Source organism: Pongo abelii, chromosome 9, assembly GCF_028885655.2.
Source record: "Pongo abelii isolate AG06213 chromosome 9, NHGRI_mPonAbe1-v2.0_pri, whole genome shotgun sequence".
Taxonomy (NCBI): Eukaryota; Metazoa; Chordata; class Mammalia; order Primates; family Hominidae; genus Pongo; species Pongo abelii.
The window spans coordinates 106,371,637-106,391,689 of NC_071994.2; the positions used below are offsets into that span (position 1 = coordinate 106,371,637).

The window sequence follows — 20,053 nt, forward strand, 5'->3', positions numbered from 1 at the left end:
CATTCTGCTGGAGTCCCCACCATTCTGTTTTGTTTAAAACTCTTTTTGTGGTTTTACATATTTTTTAATAGTTCTATTACGTGCATGCATTCTTTCAATCTCTCACACATGCATTTGTGCCTAAAAACATATTGTTTGTTTTGCTTATTTTTTGAACATTATAAAGCAGTGTTGTAAGGGATGTCCTAGGACTTGCTTTTTTCCTTCAGCTTTGTCTGAGATTCATTATTGTGGTTGGTTTGGCTGTTGTTTCATTCTTTATTACTATTGTATAATATTTCATTATGTAAATATAACACAATTTGTGTATCCATTCTCCTATTGACAGACATTTGGGTTACTCCAGGTTTTTTTTTTGGCTATTGAAACAGTGCTACTAGGAACATTTGTGGCTATGTCTCCCTACTGCATAAGCTCAAGAGTTTCTGTAGAGTATATGCTTAGGAATAGAATTGTTATGTCAAATTGTTTTTAGTGGTTGTATTAATTCACTATTGTGTGAACAGTATGTAATATCTGCATCCTTTTAATCCTACTAGTACTTGGTATTTTGGGATGCCTTTATTGTTGCCAGTCTGGTGGGTTAAAATGGTGCTTCATTGTGATCTTGATTCACATTTTTTATTGCTGTGGAGACCGTATGTGTCTTTCCATATGTTCTTCAGCCACTCCTGCTTTTTCTATTGGAAGAACAGCAATGAGGCTGATATGGCTGAAGCACAGTGAGGGAGAAGGGGAGTGGTGGTACATGAGGATGGGAGGTAGCTGGGGTGGAGGTGGACTAGGTCATAAGTCTTGTGAGCCATGAAAATAAATAGATTACTCTGGCAGAGTATGTTTTCTAGAAAATAGACTACTGGGTAGTAAGACTTAAAGCAAAGAGAGATGTTAGAAAACAGTTGCAGTAAGCTAATGCTGTTGCTCAAAATGGTAGCAGGTTTGGGGAGGCAATTGTTATTAATAAAATTTCTGATTAGCTTTAGTTCTGTAAAAGTTATATATGTTTTTGTATAAGAGCTACATATTTCTACGTGCTAGCTACATATTCACTTATTTTCTTCTAAACATACTTTGAAGTTCCAGAACTGTATTATTTTTTCATAGTTTCAATAGCAATTTCATGGCAAAATTTTAAAAACCTGTTATATTTATTCTTAAAATGTAATGATGACTTTTCTATTGCCAAAGATTTGAAGATTAATTGCCAGTGTAATAATTTTAGCATAATTGCATCGAATGGCTTTTATGAACTCAGCAGCTGTGGTTACTCATATTCAGCAGCTGTGGTTATCCTGACTCAAATGGTTTTTCATCAGTTATTAGAAAAGTCACAAGTTCTTGGTAAATTCATTTCTGAAATCAGAAAGCTTAAGTTCCCATTTTTTCTCAGATATACTCTATTTGAATATATTATCCCATATTTCAAGAGCATATTTTTAGCCACAACTTAGCCAATAGCACCAATCAGCAAAAAGAGATAATGTATTTGTACTTTTATACACAGTGTAATAACTTCTGATTTCTAATTGTAGGCAAATCTGAATTTGAATACTTTTCATATTTTGAGTTCTAAGACCGTTAGACAAAAGCAAGTTGACTGAAGGATATCACCAGTCTATTTCATTTTGTAATGTACATAATGATGTTACATTTTTCCTTTTGAATATTTATGTAGAAATAATGTATTTACTAATATCATAGACTTGATTTTCAAACTTTTATTAGGTTATTATTTAGTAAGATATGAAAGTATCTCTTTGAAAATGCAATTAAAGGGAAAGAACTATGTACTTATCTTTCCTTTGTGAATTATATTTCAAGATAACGAAAGAAAAGTTGATAAAACTCTTCCTTATTGAATAATTCTAGATAATAAATATGGCAGAAATGATGGAATTTGAAAAATCATTATTTCACAAACTCTAATAAAATAATTGGTTCAGACAATTATTATCAAAGGTTGAACCCATTAGATGGAAGGTTGATGGGGGTGTTTGCAAAAGAAGGATAAGCTGTCACCACCTGTACCCTGTGATCAATCTTTGCATCACAAAGAGGAGGCATTCAGACACTATGCACCTCCTAATGTGATGAAATATGAAGAACAATTTTCAAAAGTATTCTTTCAAAAAGAGTAAACCTGAACCTAATCAAGTTTTAGAACTGATTTACCATTAACAGGAAACACAGGTGTAAAAGAACAAGTTAAATGACAACACTGGAACCAGAATGTGGGACAGTTTGCAAGATAACGAACTCAGTTTAATCAATAGGTTAATGGCAGGCAAAAGAGGCAAGCGAGAAAGACTTCTCTATATTAATAAGACTTATAATACATAACAATTTATGAACTTTCTGTGAATCCTGATTTAAATAATTCAATTAAAACAAATTTTGAGACTGTCAGAGAAATTTAAATATGGGCTGGGTATTATGTGATGCCAATTAATTTTTGTTTCTTGGGAGAAGTAATGGCATTATAGTAGTTATATGATTTTTTTTTCTTTGGAGATACATACTGAGTATGTAGGAGTTAAATAACACATGGTCTGGGATTTGTTTTAAAACGCTTAAGGAATAAAAACAAAAGGGAGATGAATGAAGCAAGTGCCAGAAAGTGTTGACAGTTGTTGAATCTACATTATGGGTATCTTTGGGTTTCTTTGAAAATGTTCATAATAAAAATCAGTTTTTGTGTATCTTTGAAAATGTTCATAGTAAAATTAATATTTAAAAGTTTTTAAAATGTCATGGATATTTACATGTATGTTCTTGAACTTGTCCACCCACCTTTTAGTACTTTCTTTTACACAGCTATTAGCACTTCTCTCCAAAAAAGTCTTGGGTGGGAGGCAGCATCCCCTATTACTGCAGTGTTGAAAATGGCAAACACTTTTCAAGTCCCCCTCACAGTTAGAGAACAGTCATGCCAGGCACCAACCCCAGTTTCTGAATAGGGAACTAGTGAATCAAAGAGGCAGTTTCTTTGCTCTCTTGAAAGGCAGTGGTAAACTAACCTACACTGAGAAAAAGGAAGTCAGTGATTGCCTAGTGATAGGGGAGGAAAGATTAGACGGGGGAGGGATTGCGAAGTACCAAGAGGTAATTTTCGAAGTGATGAAAATGTTTATTATTTAACACTAATTAGCAAGTTCTAATTCCTGGTAACATCCAGAGCTGAAGGCAAAGGTGATGGAAAAGCCATAGCTTCTGTGTTCAGTGGCACTATCAGGTTTTCCTTTCCTTTTTCCACCAGAATAACCAGTGTTTAACTGACCCTAGCCCAATTTTTAACTTTCCTGATAATTCTGTAAACTACCTAACATTGTTTTAGTAATTATCTTTTTTTTTTTTTTACTTTTTACAGCTTTATTGGGGTTAATTAGCATTCAATAAACAGCATATATTTAGAGTGTATATTTTGGTAATTTTTGAAATATATATATACTTTTGAGGCTATCACCATATCAAGATAGTGAACATCCCCATTACCCTCAAAGGTTTCCTCTTAGCACTCCCTCCTGTTTCTTCTCCCCTATTCCCAGGCAACCACTGATTTCTTTTTTATCAGTATAGATTAGTTTGCATTTTCTAGAGTTTTATATAAAAGGACAATACAGTTAAGTGTACCGTTTTCTTTATGGCTTCTTTTCTCACTCAGTGTAATTATCATAAGATTCATCTATGTTATGTATATTAGGAGCTTTTCCTTTTTATTGCTAAATAGTATTCCATTGTATGAATATACCACAATTTGTTTATTCATTCAGTCATTGAAGATATTAGTTTGTTTCCATTTTGGGGCTCTGATATGGTTTGGCTGTGCCCTCACCCAAATCTCATCTTGAATTCTAGTTCCCATATCCCCTATGTGTCAAGGGAGGGACCTCATGGGAGGTGATTAGATTATGGGAGGCAGTTTCCCCCTGGCTGTTCTCATGACAGTGAGTGAGTTCTTATGAGATCTGATGGTTTTATAAGGGGCTTTCCCCCCACATTGCTCTGCACTTCTCTCTCCTGCTCCATGTGAAGAAGGACATGTTTGCTTCCCCTTCCACCGTGATTGTAAGTTTCCTGAGGCCTCTTCAGTCATGCAGAACTGTGAGTCAATTAAATCTCTTTCCTTTATAAATTACCCAGTCTCGGGTATTTCTTTATAGCAGCATGAGAATGGATTAATGCAGGCTCCTACATTAAGCTGCTATGAATATTTAAACATTGATTTTATATCTTCATATGAACATATTCTTTTATTTCCCTTGACCAAATACCTAGTAGTGGAATGGCTAGATTATATGACAGGCATATGTTTAATCTTTTAATTAACTGCAAAACTGTTTTCAAATGTGATATATAATAGATATTATTTTAAAAAATAAATAGATGAATGTATTAGGAGAGATAAGGTCTTACATGTATTTGGTTGTGTATATACATGATATAGTGCATTTATATGTTCCGTGTGTCTTATTTGTATTTTGATAAATAACAAAAGTATATTTTTACTATCAGTAAGTAGGATTGTTAGAGCCACTAATTATTCAGAGTGCAACAAAATATCATCTCAAGGCAGATACAGCATTTCATATAGTAATTAATACCAGATCTTATTTAGTATTAACCAGTTATGCACAAAATATGAATATATATGATTTATAATGAAGTGTCAGCCTAGTACTTCAAATAATATAGCTCAGTATTTGAAAACTGATATATTCACTGTGTGAGTATGAATTTATAATAAATATCCTTCGATGACAGGTTCATTCTCAATTTGCTTATGTTAAAATTACACTAACTAACAGATCCTCTGAGATTTATTTCCAAGCTTTTAATGTCATATTACCTTGAAAAATGATGATGTGAGTTCCTAACATGGTAGGGTGCCTGTACATCTCACTTTTGATCTTGAGTGAAATCTCATCTCACAAATCACCAACATAAATTACAATTTGGTCTTGTGTGTGACTGGCATAAATATATTTTAGAGACATGAGAAATACAAAGAAAAGTTTTCCCGCCTCCCCCTTTATCCTGCAAATGTTAACATTAGAAAGATAAACCACTGCATATTCTCCTGTCTCATTTTAACATGTTAGTATATAGTTTTGGGGGGTATGCATTTTTATGTATGCAGGGAAATTTTATATGGTTTGATACATCCTGATGTGTTTGGTGACACAGTTAAACATCATCATTGTACATGGCCAAGCATGCACAGGGAACATGAAATATTAAGGGGTGATGAGAATATTGCCTAAGTATATTTTTGAGGCCCCCAAATCATTAAAATAGAATATTTGGGCTGAAGTTAAAAATATAATATCGTTTAATGAATTTCTATTCATTTCAAAAACACAAGGTACATATTATAAATTTAAAAAGTATTATAAATTGTTTTTTTCTGGAAATTATAATATCTGAGAAAACTGATGATTTAGTATTTTTCCTTTATAATTCTTAGACATTTAATTGTCTTTATTTGTCTTCTTGGGATAGGTAGATCCTTATGTGCAGTGTTGAATAAACGTAGTGATAGTTGGCATCCTTACCTTGCTATGAGTTTAAAGGGAATGGCTTTTAACATTTTATTATTATGATATTTGCTTCATTTTATAGATACCATTTATCAGGTTGTATTAGTTGGCTTGGCCTGTTATAACAAAATACCACAAATTGGGTGGCTTAAACAACAGAAATTTATTTTCTCACAGTTTTGGGTGCTAGAAGTCTGAAATCAGGGTATAGCATACTCAATTTCTGGTGAGGCTGCTCTTCCAGGCTTGTAGACAGCTGCCTTCTTTCTGGGTCCTCACACGTCCTTTCCTTTGTACGTGTGCACAGAGAGTGAATGAGTAAGGTCTCCAGTGTCTCTTCTTCCAGGGACTCAAATCCTATCAGATCAGTCCCCGAACCCCTATGACCTCATTTACCCTTAATTACTTCTTTAGAGGCCACTTCTCCAAACACAGCCATAATGGGAGTTAGGGCCTCAACAGATGGATTTTAGTCCATAAATTAAGTCCATATTTATGGACATTTAGTCCATAAATTAAAGAAGTTTTCTAATATTCCCAGTGCTTCCCTTAGTCTTCACTTTACAGCAAACTATCTCAAAACTTAGTGACTTGAAGTAATAATGTTTTCTGATTTTTAAATGATTCTGTGGGTTGGCTGGATTATTCATTTTTAGTTTCACTTGAGCTTACATGTAAGGTTGCCTTTATTTGGAGAGTTGACTGGGCTGGAAGGTTCAAAATGTCCTTACTCATGTTTGTAGACGGTGCTGGCTATTAGCTAGGGTGACTTGATTCTCGATGTGGGCTTTTGTCTACCAGATGCTAGCATGGTGTATCAGGGTTAAGTCCAGAAAGTAAACTGCATGTCCTTTTGAAGTCTAGGCTTTGTAAATTACATATTGTTTTTGCCGTATTCTGTTAGTCAAAGCAAATCCAGTCCAGATTCAAGATGGTGGAGAAGTAGATATCTCTTGATATTGGAGGAGAAGAACATTACATTGCAAAGGATGTGATTTCAGGAACGCATCATTTATCGAAGGCTATTATTATAACAATCTCCCAAATCTTTGCTAAGTTTGCTAGGGGTAATTTGTTAAGAATGTATTGATGAATTTTATTGTCCGTGTTTCCTCTAAATATTGAGAAGATTATATATTTTTTCTCCTTAATTTATGTGATGAAATATAGTTTCTATGATTGAACCATATATTCAGTGTCATCCTGTATATCTTTTTAAAAATGTTTGATGTTTATTTCTTTACTTGAATCTGTGTTCAGGAGTAAGACTGGTCTTTGAATTTACATTTTCTTTGGTATTAAATTTTTACTAGCCTTTGTAACATTATTTGGAAAATGTTGCCTCATTTTTCTAGTCTCTGAAAAAGTAAGTGCAAAAATTATTTGTTTTAAAGAATGGTAATAGAACTTGCATGTAAACTATTGGTGCCTGAGATTTACTTTGAGATAGTATTTTTAACTTCTAATTTAATTTTTTGACCAACTGTAGCCCCACTTAGAAAAACTCCACCATTCTTGAGATTGTTTTATTAATTTACATATTCCTAAGAATTTCTCTATCAGCCAAATTTGCAACTTTTTATGGTATAAAGTTTAAAATAATCTCATGGCATCTTTTAATATTTTCTATATCTGTAATTTCCTTTAAAAGTAGAATTTTAAAATAAAATTTTTCCATTTTTAATTTTACCATTAGCTATCTACCATTCAATCTGGTAAGAAATCTCTTAATTTTATTAGTCTTTTCAGTGAGCCAACTTTTGGCTTTTTAAAAACTCTGATCTCTTTTGTATCTGTTTTCTGTTTAAATTTTGTTTGCTCTTATTGTTATATATAACTTTCATCTATATTCTTAACTCTGTAATTTATAAGTTTTACTCAATTTTTAGCATTGCTTCTTTTTAACATAAGATTTGCTACTATAATTTTCCTCCAGAATCTCATTAACTGCCCATTCACTATTCTATAAATTTTGATATGTGGGTTTTTCATGAACACAGTATTTTAAATTTTTATTAAAATTATTTACTTGACCTTGAGTTATTTAGAAATGTGTTTTCGTATTTCCAAGTGTAGGGGGTTAGTTTTGGTAACATTTTACCAATTTCTAACAATTACATTGTTGTCAGATATGATCTGTGGGATATCAACTATTAAATTTGCTAAGACTAGCTTTGTGGTCTAATATGTGGCTGATGTTCTTAAATGTTCTCTGTGTGCTTGAAAGAATGTTCTTGCTTTTACACTGTTGGTGAAAATGTAAATTAATTTGACCATTGTGGAAGACAGTGTGGTGATTCCTCAAAGATCTAGCACCAGAAATACCATTCGACCTAGCAATCCCATTACTGGGTATATACCCAAAGGATAATAAATCATTCCATTATAAAGATACATGCATGCATATATTTATTGTAGCACTGTTCACAATAGCAGAGACATGGAATCAACCCAATGCCCATCAATGGTAGACTGGATAAAGAAAATGTTGTACATGTACACCGTGGAATACTATACAGCCATAAAAAGAAATGAGATCATGTCCTTTGCAGGGACATGGATGAAACTAGAAGTCATCATCCTCAGCAAACTAACACAGGAACAGAGAACCAAATACCATATGTTCTCCTTCATAAGTGGGAGTTGATCAATGAGAACACATGGACACAGGGAGAGGAACAACACACACAGGGCCTGTCAGGGCTGGGGGGAAGGAGAGCATCAGGATAAATGGCTAATGCATCCGGGCTTAATACCTAGGTAATGGGTTGACAGGTGCAGCAAACCACCATGGCACACATTTTCCTATGTAACAAACCTGCATGTTCTGCACATGTATCCTGAAACTTAAATTAAAAAAAAAATGATTGTCTGTTCTCCAGATATTAGGTGTATTATATATCCCTTAGGTCATGCTTGTTGATTGTGTTCAAATTTTCTATATGTGATCTACCAATTGCTGAGAAACCCACATTAAGTGTCCTACATAATACTAGATTTCTATTTCTCTGTATCTTCTGGTAATTTTATTATCTACAACACCTGTGTTTTTAAGTATTAGGTTGGTGCAAAAGTAATTGCAGTTTTTGCCATTACTTTTAATGACAAAGTATCTATCCATCTATCTATCTATATATACAGATACTTAGAATTATGTCAATAGATAGCGATGCTTTTTCCCTGTAATACTTTTTGCTGTAAATTTTATTGAGGTTTACTAAAAAAGTGTTACCTTTTTCATTCTATTACCTTTTAACTTTGAATGTCCTTAAGTTTTAGGTACCCACTTTTAAATATATATACATATGCTTAACTATTAACATATAAACATATTTTTAGCTGTTGTTTTTAAGTAATGTTTAAGCAATTGTTTTAAAGCAATTACTGCAATTATTGATTTATTTGGATTCATTAATATCATTTTTAAAAAATCTCCTCTTTGGGCTAGGTGTGGTGGCTCATGCCTGTAATCCCAGCACTTTGGGAGGCCGAGGCGGGCGGATCTCAAGGTCAGGGGATCAAGACCATGCTAGCCAGCATGGGGAAACGCTGTCTCTACTGAAAATACAAAAATTAGCTGGGCGTGGTGGTGCGTGACGGTAATCCCAGCTACTCGGGAGGCTGAGGCAGGAGAATTGCTTGAACCAGGGTGTCGGAGGTTGCGATGAGCTGAGATCATGCCACTGCACTCCAGCCTGGGCGACAGAGCCAGGCTCCATCTCAAAAAAAAAAAAAGTCCTGTTTGGCCTGCTGTTTTTTGTGACCAAGGGCCTTCTACTCTACCCTTGTTTGCATTCTTTTAGATTCATTTTCCCTTTTTTAAAAAAATTCTGGGTTTTTTCCTGTTTTAGAAAAATTTATTCTATACTTATTTTTTCCCTCAATGGTTATACTAAATTTTAATGTGCCATCCTTCCATACAATATGATGATTTAGAATGCTGTAACTCTGGTCACTTTATCGCAACTTAAATATGATTATTTTTCAGTGTTTTATTTCTGTTGTATATTGGGATCATACTTTAATAGATTTATAAATTTCTTAAACATTTTCTTTGCTTACCATTCCTTTTTACTTGTTAGACTTTCTTTTTTTGATGATTTTCTTCTGGCTAATGTCCATGGTTTAAATAGTGACGCTCTATTGATAGTGCACTCTCAGTTTTGTCTCAAAAAAATTCATATTTTATATTTTCTCAAAAAATAATTTTGCTAAATTTATAACAATTCTAGGTTGACAGTCTTTTTGTCAACATGTTTTGCCTTCCGTTGTTGCAGTTGGGAAGTGTTTGTTTGGAATAATCTATTATTTCTAGCTTCTTGTAAGATCTTTTTTTTTTTTCCTCAATGTTCTCCAATTACATTGTGCAGTACCAGGTGATTTCATTTATTCTGGTTGGGATTCTTTGACTTTTCTGAATATGAGAAGTATTGGCTTTCATCAGTTCTGGAAAATTCACAGAAAGTTTCTTTTTAAAAATTGCCTCTGTCTCCTTTTAGCTCTTCATATAGTAATAACTCTGAGTAGGCATATATTAAGAGTTTTTATTTTTCTTCTCCATGTTTTAAAACTCATATTTATTATTTTATGTCTTTGTATTTTTTCTTCTTTTTGGCTTTAGCCTTTAAGATTTTCCTTATTTTCCTTGACAATTCTGTCATAAATTTTAAGTCATTTTGTTGATGATGTTCTTGCTTATTCATAATTTTGAAATGTGCTTTATCATAAAATTTTCTCCAGAAATCTAGTCTGCCATATTCCCTGTAACAAAAATGTAAATTATTTAATTTCTTTGACATCTGTAAAATGAGAATGAGTGTTTATATTCCTTCTTATTCCAAAAAAGAATTACTGGCAGTGACTAACAAAAATGTAAATAATCTACTAGGATAAAATCAGTAGTTGAGGAAATTAGTGTAAGAGAAAATTAGGATGGGAAAATAAAATAAAACTAAGGAAACAGTTTATGCCAAATAAGACAAAACAAAAAAGCTTGTACTTTCTATTTCTATAAAGTTGGTATTGTTTGATCAAAAATAATTTGGGGTGCTTCATGACATCCAAAGGATAATACAATTATGTATAAGATTTAGTGTCTTACAATAAAACATACCAATTGCTCAGGAAAGGTAGATGTTCCTGAAATGTCTGTCACTGGTCTTTGAAATGAGAACAGGTGAAGTAGGAGTGGCTTTCCTACAATTTCTTCATTTTAAAAGTTTGTTTTCTAAATTATTTTTTATTTTTTAGAGATGGGGTCTTGCTTTGTCATGTAGACTTGAGTACAGTGGCATGATGATAGCACACTGCAGCTTGAAATTCCTGGGCTCAAGCAGTCCTTCCAACTCAGCCTCCCCAGTTGTTACACGTGCACACCACCACACCTGACTAGTAATGTATTTTTAAAATTTTTTAAGAGAAGAGGTCCCAATATGTTGCCCAGGTTAGTCTCAAACTCTTAGCCTCAAGTGATCCCCCCACCTCAGCCTCCTGAGTTGCTAGGATTGCAGGTGTGAACCACTGTGCCTGGCTCCTTTGCAATTCTTATAGATCTCCCAAAGCATGCCAGTGGCATAATTCATGCTGTTGATTATGGGTAGAAAGTGGAATAATTCATGTAAATATGTTGTTAATGAATTAAATTTTATCCGTTTTGATACCATTTTAAAGTATTCTGAAAAAATTATATTTAACTGATTTAAAATATGAAAAATAGATATTTTATTATCTATGGTTTATAAAAAGATAAATATATGTGGTAGATTTTATAAAAACAGATGGTTCATTGATACAAGTTATAGCCCTGTCCTCATTAATAAAAATGTTTTTATTATATGTTTGAACTCCCTTTCTTATTACTGCCTGCTCTTCAAAAATTATAATATGATAGTATTATTTAAAAAGAAATTCTCACATGTTATTTTTCTTGGACAGAAGACATCTTTTTTTGGTTGGTGTACATTTTATTCTTAAAGCAGATTTTAACATCATGCACAAAAAAATTTGCACTCTTTTTCCTTTAGACATCTCTTTGCATTCTTATTTGTTTTCTGTCGTGTTTGACAAATTTAAAACACAAATAAGTGATAGCAAAACTTGAGTTAAAATAGCACTTCTTCTGACTACCAACTAGTTGTGTTTTGTAGTGTAGCAAAGCTGATAAATTAGGTGCTATTGTAGGGTTCAGCTAGAGCAAATGAAAATAATTTATCAGAAAAACAAAAAAAATTAAACACTGAATCACAGTTTTTTAAGATTAGAGAATCAAACACTCTGGAAGTAACTTGAGTTTAACAGCATGATTATTGATGTTTAACAGTTAAATCCTACATTCATTCTGAAAGATTTATGGCCCTGATTTTATAATGAACTTTACTAATGGAACCTAACAAAATATGAAATATAGTTCAATATGTTACAAAAGGAAAAACAAATCACATTTCTCCCAAAGTAAAAACAGAAGTAGTCAACATGCTGCAAATGTTGAAGTTTAAAATACTGACTTAGGAAGATATATCTGGTTTTTTGGATTTATTTTGTTTATTTTAGACAAACAGTGAAATAGCACAATTTTAATATGTAGGCATAATATGAAAAACAATCAATATATACATCATTGATTTTATATATATAAACACACACATATCACATTATCTGTAACCTAATATTTAGCATAGTTAGTAATATTCTCAATCATTAACAAATGATTAATAAGATTCATTAATGTTCTTAAAATGGGAATCATTAAGTATTATTTTAGAAAAAAAGTGAATGAATTGGTTTTGATGAGAATAATGATAAAGAAACTGATAATAAGGACATTATAGAAGTGAAAGCCCTAAATAGGGAATATTTACCTTGCCTTGTTTGAATTGATTGACCCATACTTTTTTCATTGGAGCCTTGTATGTAGAGGAAACATTGAAATTACAACTTAATGTAGAGCATTAAAACATTTATAAATAATTTATCAACCAGTAATTATCATTGCTTTACCATTTTATAGGGTTTATTATGCTATTCTTTTTCCAGTCATTTCATGTTTTTAAGGAAACTGTCTTTGACAGCATTTTGAGATTATGAAATTTAAATCAAAACAATTCCAGATTTCAGAAATGAACAAATAGAGACACCGAGCAGTTATTAATTATGAGTAATTAGAGCTTTCTGGATAAAGAGGCAGCTTTATGCCAGGACTGGTGGCTCATGCCTATAATCCCAGCATTTTGGGAGGCCAAAGTGGGAGGATCGCTTGAGCCCAGGAGTTCAAGACTAGCCTGGACAACATACTGAGACACAGTCTCTACCAAAAATAAAGTTAGCTGGGCATGGTGGCACACACCTGTAATCCCAGCTAGTAAGGAGGCTGAGATGGGAGGATCGCTTGAGCCCAGGGATTTGAAGCTGCAGTGAGCTATGATTGCACTATTGCACTCTGGCCTGGGTGACTGAGCGAGACCCTGTCTCAAAAAAATCCAAATAACAACAACAAATGAAGCATCGTTCAAATACAAGCCATTACAGTATACAATTTAAAAATCGGTTTTCCCCAACTTTAAGTTCTTTTGTTTTTTAAACTGCTTAAATAGAACTGTAAAATATTAAGCCAATTGAAGAGAGATAATAAGATTATAAACTGTTGACAACATTTTTGGTCTCTATTTTTATAAAACAGAATGTCTGTTTTTGTACCTATGTTCTTTCTTCCTGTTCAACTGAAGATATTTTTATTTGTTGATACTTATTTTTTTTTATTCAGGTTATTTCACAGTTGAGGATTTTGGGCAGATCCATAACAGCTGGTTCCAAATTTGATAGAGAAATCTGGTCTAATGAACTTTCTCCTGTCCTCAATCTCTGGAAGAAACTAAACCAGGTTAGTAGTGGAATATTCTTCTGATTCTTTTGCTTTTTCTCCCTGTCCTTTTTTCCAGCATTGTAAAAATGTGCTCCCCATTTCTGCCTGTGTCATACAAGTAATCACATTGCACAGGTTCCTAACTGTGAAGTCATGGCCCATGACCTCCTTTCTTCATACCAATGCACATCAAAGTTAGTATTTTTTACTCTCTCTTTTATGAAATAGATCTTTCCTTATCTTTAAATAAGTAATCAAATTCATGTAATTTCAGTTCTTCCCTTTAGCAGTTCATTCCTTGTCTTGATGTTTGATAATTTTCTTCCTCTCAGGACTGTGCTTCTTGTAACAGTTTCTGAGCCCAGTTTCCAACTTTTTTTTAAATGACATTGGCAGTTTTGTATTTTCTAATGATTTTCCCAATTCATGCAGTTCTTAAAATGTATATACATGGTACAACCATGTAGGTATCCATATGTATATATATTATTATGTAATATAGCTATTTATTCTGAGAATAATGTATGATTATTTTCAGTTTTTACTTAGTAATAATATGAAAATGGAATAATTTGCATAATTGACTAAGTTTACCTCTTATTAAACAGAAAACCAATGGCAAAAGTAACCTTAATTATTGCAAAGATCTCATCTTACATTTTGGAGACATAATCCAGGTATTTGTTGGAAAGTTTCCTTCTCTGTGAAATACAGGTTAACTTGTTTGACTCAATTTCCAGAGTTTGGGGGAAGATTAGAGTCTACTCCGTAGTTTTGGCACCTTAGTCCCCTATAGTTTTCTCTGCCTACTTCTGAATTTGCAAAGTCCATGTTGTTTTTGCTCCACATTTGATTTAACCTTAAAGCACAGCTTATATCTCTGTTTTTTATAAGAAATCCGTTCATGTGATTTTGTAGTTTTAGTGATCATTAATGAAGTTGTGAGGACAGCTCATATTGCTAAGTGTGCAGTCTTCTACTAAGTCACTTCTCTTTAAACTACATTCTTTGAAGTTTTGCACTTCTTAAAGTTCCCACAGTTGACTCTTCCATCTGTGCGAGGTTTACTTGGATGTGTCGTTTAGACTTCCTTGCACTACCTGCTTCTCTTCATCAGGCACATCTGATTTTATTGCTAGTCTCTCTCCCTCACTGCCAGCAGACCTACATACCTTCTTTGTAATTCTGAGAAAACTTTTTTTGATTATTACGTAAAGAAGACTATACGAATGACTTCAAAGGCTTACATGTAGATTATTTGCCTCCTGTGACCCAACTCAAGATTAGAAACTCACTGTATTCTCTGCCTTTCCCCAAACCCTCATTTTCTTTTTCTTTTTTCTTTTTTTTTTTTGAGATGGAGTCTCACTCTGTCACCAAGGTTGGAAGGCAATGGCAGGATCTCGGCTCACTGCAGCCTCCGCCTCCCGGGTTCAAGTGATTCTCCTGCCTCAGCCACCCGAGTAGCTGGGACTACAGGCGCACACTACGGCACCCAGCTAATTTTTGTATTTTTAGTAGAGATGCGTTTTCACCATATTAGCCAGGCTGGTCTCGAACTCCTGACCTCAGGTGATCCACCTGCCTCAGCCTCCTATAGTGCTGGGATTACAGGCGTGAGCCACTGCGCCCAGAATGTAGATATAGCCCTTTACTAGTTCTCTGATGTTGGATTTCTGCCACAACACACCCCCTAATTACCTGATTCCTACATACAAAGGAAACAGGGTAGAATCTGGGTAGAGTACAATATCATAGGAACATCGAAGTATGTGGCCAGAAGGACAAATTATAGAATATGTTGCTCAAAGGTTTCATTTTAGGAGAAATTACTATTTTAGGGGAAATCATAATTTCCCCTAAAATAAAATTATGATTTTGAATGCTAATTAATTAATAATGCAGTTAAGTATTTTGAATTCTCATCACTTATATAACAGATAAAAATGTGACTTCCAGAGCCAGACCGGTGGGGTTCAAATTTCGGTTCTGGAACTTTCTAATTGTATAGCTTAGGAAAGTTACTCGACTTTTCTGTAAAATGGATATAATGATAGTACTTACTGTCATTACTTACTATCATCACCAGCAATGATAGTACTCATGAGGATTAAATGCATTAATATATGTAAAGCTTTTATAATAGTGTCTGGCATATATAAGCACTCTCTTTTAACTATTCATTTAACATTTATCGAAGGTACTTTTATTATGAATGGTCATTTATAATATATGATCATTCATTTTACCCTTTTTCAAGCAAGTTATTATTATTTATATCATAATATTATTGGTCTGTCATTCATTCGGAATATTTTAATGAGTACGTAATGTGTTTCAGTGATTTTTATGCTAGGGACTATGTAGAGATACTTGTGGACAGAACAGTCATGGTACCTATCTTGTGGAGTTTACAGTTAGTTCATAAGAGATATATTAAAAGATGAAGCAAGTAAATAAATAAAATATATTATTACAAATTATTGCAGATGCTGTGGATGGAAAGCACAAGTGGTGTTATAATAAGGGAGAAGACCTATTTTGGCCTGGGTAGTTAGGGAGTATCTTGTTTGAGAAGTGAAATTGAATCCAAGATATGAGCAATGAGAAGCTAGCCAGACAGAGTTGGAGGGGAAGACTATTTGAAGCCAAGGTGACAGCATACACAAATTCCTAGAGAAGAGAAAATGTTTGGCACATTCAATAAAACTGAAAGGATGTCAGTGTGATTGGAGTATAGAGACTAAAGGACAGAGTAGATGAGGTAAGGGGATGCTATGATCTGAATGTTTGTTTCCCTCTTGAAATTCATATGTTGAAGTCTTAACTCTCAAAGTGATGGTATTTGTAGATGGGGCCTTTGGGAGGTATGAATAGGGCATAAGAATAGAGCCCTCACAAATGGGATTGGTGCTCTTATTAAAGAGGTTCCAGAGAGATCCCTTACCCCTTCCTCCACGTGAGGACACATCAAAAAGACGGCCATCTGTGAATCAGGAAGCAGGTGCTCACCAAATACAGAATCTGCTGGTGTCTTGATCTCAGACTTCTCAGACACCAGAACTGTGAGAAATACATTTCTGTTGTTTATAAGCCACCTAGTTTATGGTGTTTTGTTATAGCAACTAGAACAGACTAAGACAGGGGAAGGAATTTTTTTCCAAGTGCAGTGGGAAACCATGGAAGTTATAGGTAGAGTGGGTATGATCTAGTTTACAAAAAGTTTTTGAAGAAAGCTGTTGTGTAGAAGATGGTGAGAAAGTAAGGAGAACATTCAGGAAGCTCCTACAGTAGTCCAGGTAAGAGCAGATGGCAGCTTACATTACGGTGGCAGAGCAGATGAAGAGCAGTGGGTGCCCTTGAGTAATGTCAAAATTTAGAGTTATTATGAGAAAAAAAATTTAGAGTTATTATAGGGAAACAAACAAAAACAAAAACAAAAAACAAAAAGAGAACTGAAGACTGTGTTACCATAGAAACCTTGAGGAATCTTTAGTTAGGAATGAAATTGTTAACTAGGCCAAATAGCTTCTGAGAGGTTAAACAAAACGAGGACAGAATTGACCACTGGATTTTCAGAATACAAGTGGTCACTGGTGACCTTGACAAGAAAAGTTTAGGTGGAATAAGGAGACTGGAAGTTAAATTTAAGGGCTGACTAGAGATATGAGATGAGGAGGTAGAGTCAATGTATCTAGACAATTCTTTTTTAAAATGTGCTTATAAAGGAGACTAGTGAAATAAGGTGATCAAGATACAGGGCCCAATGTGTTTTTTTCTTAGAGAGGGACAGTAAGTTATTAGGTTGGTTTTAGGCTAATGAGAAAGATCCAGTAGAGGAAGTAGTTGAAGATGCTGAAAAATTAAAGCTCTTAAACCATTTAGGAAAACAAAAACAATGATTTTTGCTAAATGAGGGATCAATAATAAATATAGACATTCCTGCTTCTTAAATATATTAATTTTTTTTTTTTTTTTTTTTTTTTTAGCTATAGGATCTTGATGTAACCACTTCTCTCAATGTGAAACCACTGAAGTTTAATCTTGCCTTGCTTTTCTGTCCTTGCTTCTGGCCACATAGAATTCCATTGTTTCAGTATTTACAAGATTATTTGGTTTGTGTGTTTGTTTTTAATTATTAGCTCAGTCAGGCTATATGAAATATTTTTCCCACTTTTTACAACTGTTGATATAATCCCAGATATTCCTTTTAGCTCTTCTCAATGTCACATTTCAAACCAATTCAGTTAATCAAGTTTCAGCTTTCTGTCCCTTTGTTTTCTTTGACTTGGCTTAGTTGACCAAATAGAGCGCTACAAAGTTGCTAAACATCCTTGTTCCCAATTTAATCTTTGTATATCTACTCTTTAAATGATATAATAGGTGGCTGGGCGCAGTGGCTCACGCCTGTAATCCCAGCACTTTGGGAGGCCGAAGTGGGAGGATCACCTGAGGTCAGGAGTTCAAGACCAGCCTGGCCAACATGGTGAAACCCCATCTCTACTAAAAATACAAAAATTAGCCAGGCATGGTGGTGCACACCTGTAGTCCCAGCTACTTGGGAGGCTGAGGCAGGAGAATCACCTGAATCCGGGAGACAGGTTGCAGTGAGCCAAGATTGCACCACTGCACTCCAGCCTGGGCGACAGAGCAAGACTCTGTCTCAAAATAAATAAATAAATAAATAAATAAAATAATATAATATAATATAATATAATAGGCATTTCATTTAAGTATACTGACAGCTGGTCTAGGTTTAGCTTGATTTTTATCCTGTTATTTTGCACAAGATGCCTTAGTAATACTACAGTTCGAAGAAACTTTTCCAACCTGTTTTTCTTAACACATCAGAGGTAAATGTGCAAGAATACTTTAATTATTTTGAAGTAGTTTTCTCCAAAACTCAGCTTCTCTCGTCTCTCCACTGCTTTTTTTCTTAATTAAAACTATTAGTTTATGAGAAAATCAGTTTATTTAGGATATGTTTATAAGTGCTGGAGAGGAGATCTACTAGTGTGTTATTTCAACTGAGAGAGAATGTTTATCCAGCCGCTCTAAAGATTCTGGAATTTAGCAATTTCAAAATTGCTGTTAGGGGTTTAGATTAATACTCAATTTAAAATCTTACCACAAGGCAAACTCTTATTCTAAAAAAAATATTTTCCGAGTTTGTTCTTTCCCAAACTTGAGCTCCTTTAAGGGAAATAGTGATAGATATGGAATTAATGTGTTTATCTTTTAACAGCTAGAATTTTAGAATTTTCCTGTTCGGGATCATTAGGAAAAACTACCATCATGTTGAAACTGGAATATGGAGATCCTGAAATGTTTCTAGTGATTAAAGGGACTGGAAAATATAAATTAAGTCTATATTACCAATTGTGACTTATAATTTAAGGCATCCAAAAGTGTCATTGTAGCTGATTTAGTATGCATTCTCTGCTGCTTTATGTTTAAGGGGAGAAAACACTATTATATAAAAGGTAAACACCAACTAGGCTTATTTTGACAGTAGACATTATTTTATTTTCATGAAGCCAAGGACTCACAAAAACTCATGACTGATAGCATTATGACTTCCCAATGTAATAGGAGTCTTTTTTCCATATGAGGACCTTGAAGCTCCATAAGGCAAGCAAGAAATGCCATTAATAAAAATATGCAAATGTCTGGCTATTCTAGATACTTGACAGAGAATGATGAAAAGGAAATGACTAAAGAAAACCAAAGATATAGTTAAATTTTACTAAAATATTAACATTTTACATAATGTTAATACTATTAACAATATGTGTAAAGAATCTAACACAGCACATACATTTGACTTTTAAAATATCAAAATATTAGCTTCAGTAGATTCTAAGAATTTAAGAATCTTAATAAATTATGAGCAAAAGGGCTAAATAAAACAGAAGGGTTCTACTGACAAAGGAGATAGGAGGCTTTCGTGAGAAGCAGTTTCCTTTTGAGGATTTTTTTTTTAAGGGCTGGTATTTGATTTGATTCCTGAGTTTATTTGTTAGAATAGTTTTGTAATTGGTCCTTGAAACATTTTTATGATGGCTGCTTTACAGTCCTTGTTCAAGAATCCCAACTTCTGTGTCATGTTGGTGTTTGCATCTGTTGATAATCTTTCTTTTTAAATTTAGATTGAAGTTTTACTGGTTCTTGGTATAATGAATAACTTTGTACTATATCCTGAACATTTTAAATATTTGTAAGATTCTGGTTCGTATTTAAATCTTGTTTTTTTTTTTTAAGCAGGTAGTCAACCTATTTAAGTTCAGAATGCATGTCTTGATTCACTTCTATAGGTTGTGGTTCCAACATCAATTTAGTTTATAAAATCTCTGCAGTGCTATTCTGGTCTGCCTCACTTGTGTCTTACATGACAGATGTTACCACCACCACTGCCATCACTACCTCCTCCCCACAGTCTCCACAGAGCCAGCTGTGAGAGGGAGGGCATGCTGTCTTGTTTTACTTCAAGAGGTGGAGCCCAGAATTCCATCCACAGGCACTGGAGGGGAGGAGCAATAGGCTCTTACCTCAGGGAGCAGGCAGAAGTCAGAGTACTGCCCAGCATCTTCACCTGGCCATCTCTCCTTCTGCAGGCCAGGGATGACTCATGACTTTTAATAAAATAATTATTGATTTC

General features: G+C 33.9%; 1 protein-coding gene across 5 annotated transcripts in view; it reads left to right on the forward strand.

Moving 5' to 3' along the window:
- DYNC2H1 (dynein cytoplasmic 2 heavy chain 1) overlaps positions 1-20,053 on the forward strand; it is a 360,273-nt gene that overhangs the window by 227,526 nt on the left and 112,694 nt on the right. For 4 of the 5 annotated variants that reach the window (XM_054523746.2, XM_054523747.2, XM_054523749.2 and 1 more), the window contains 1 exon segment: positions 13,297-13,413. The exons of the other annotated variant lie outside the window; for it this stretch is intronic. In XM_054523746.2, the coding sequence (XP_054379721.1) occupies positions 13,297-13,413 (117 nt within the window). 5 annotated transcript variants of the gene reach the window in all.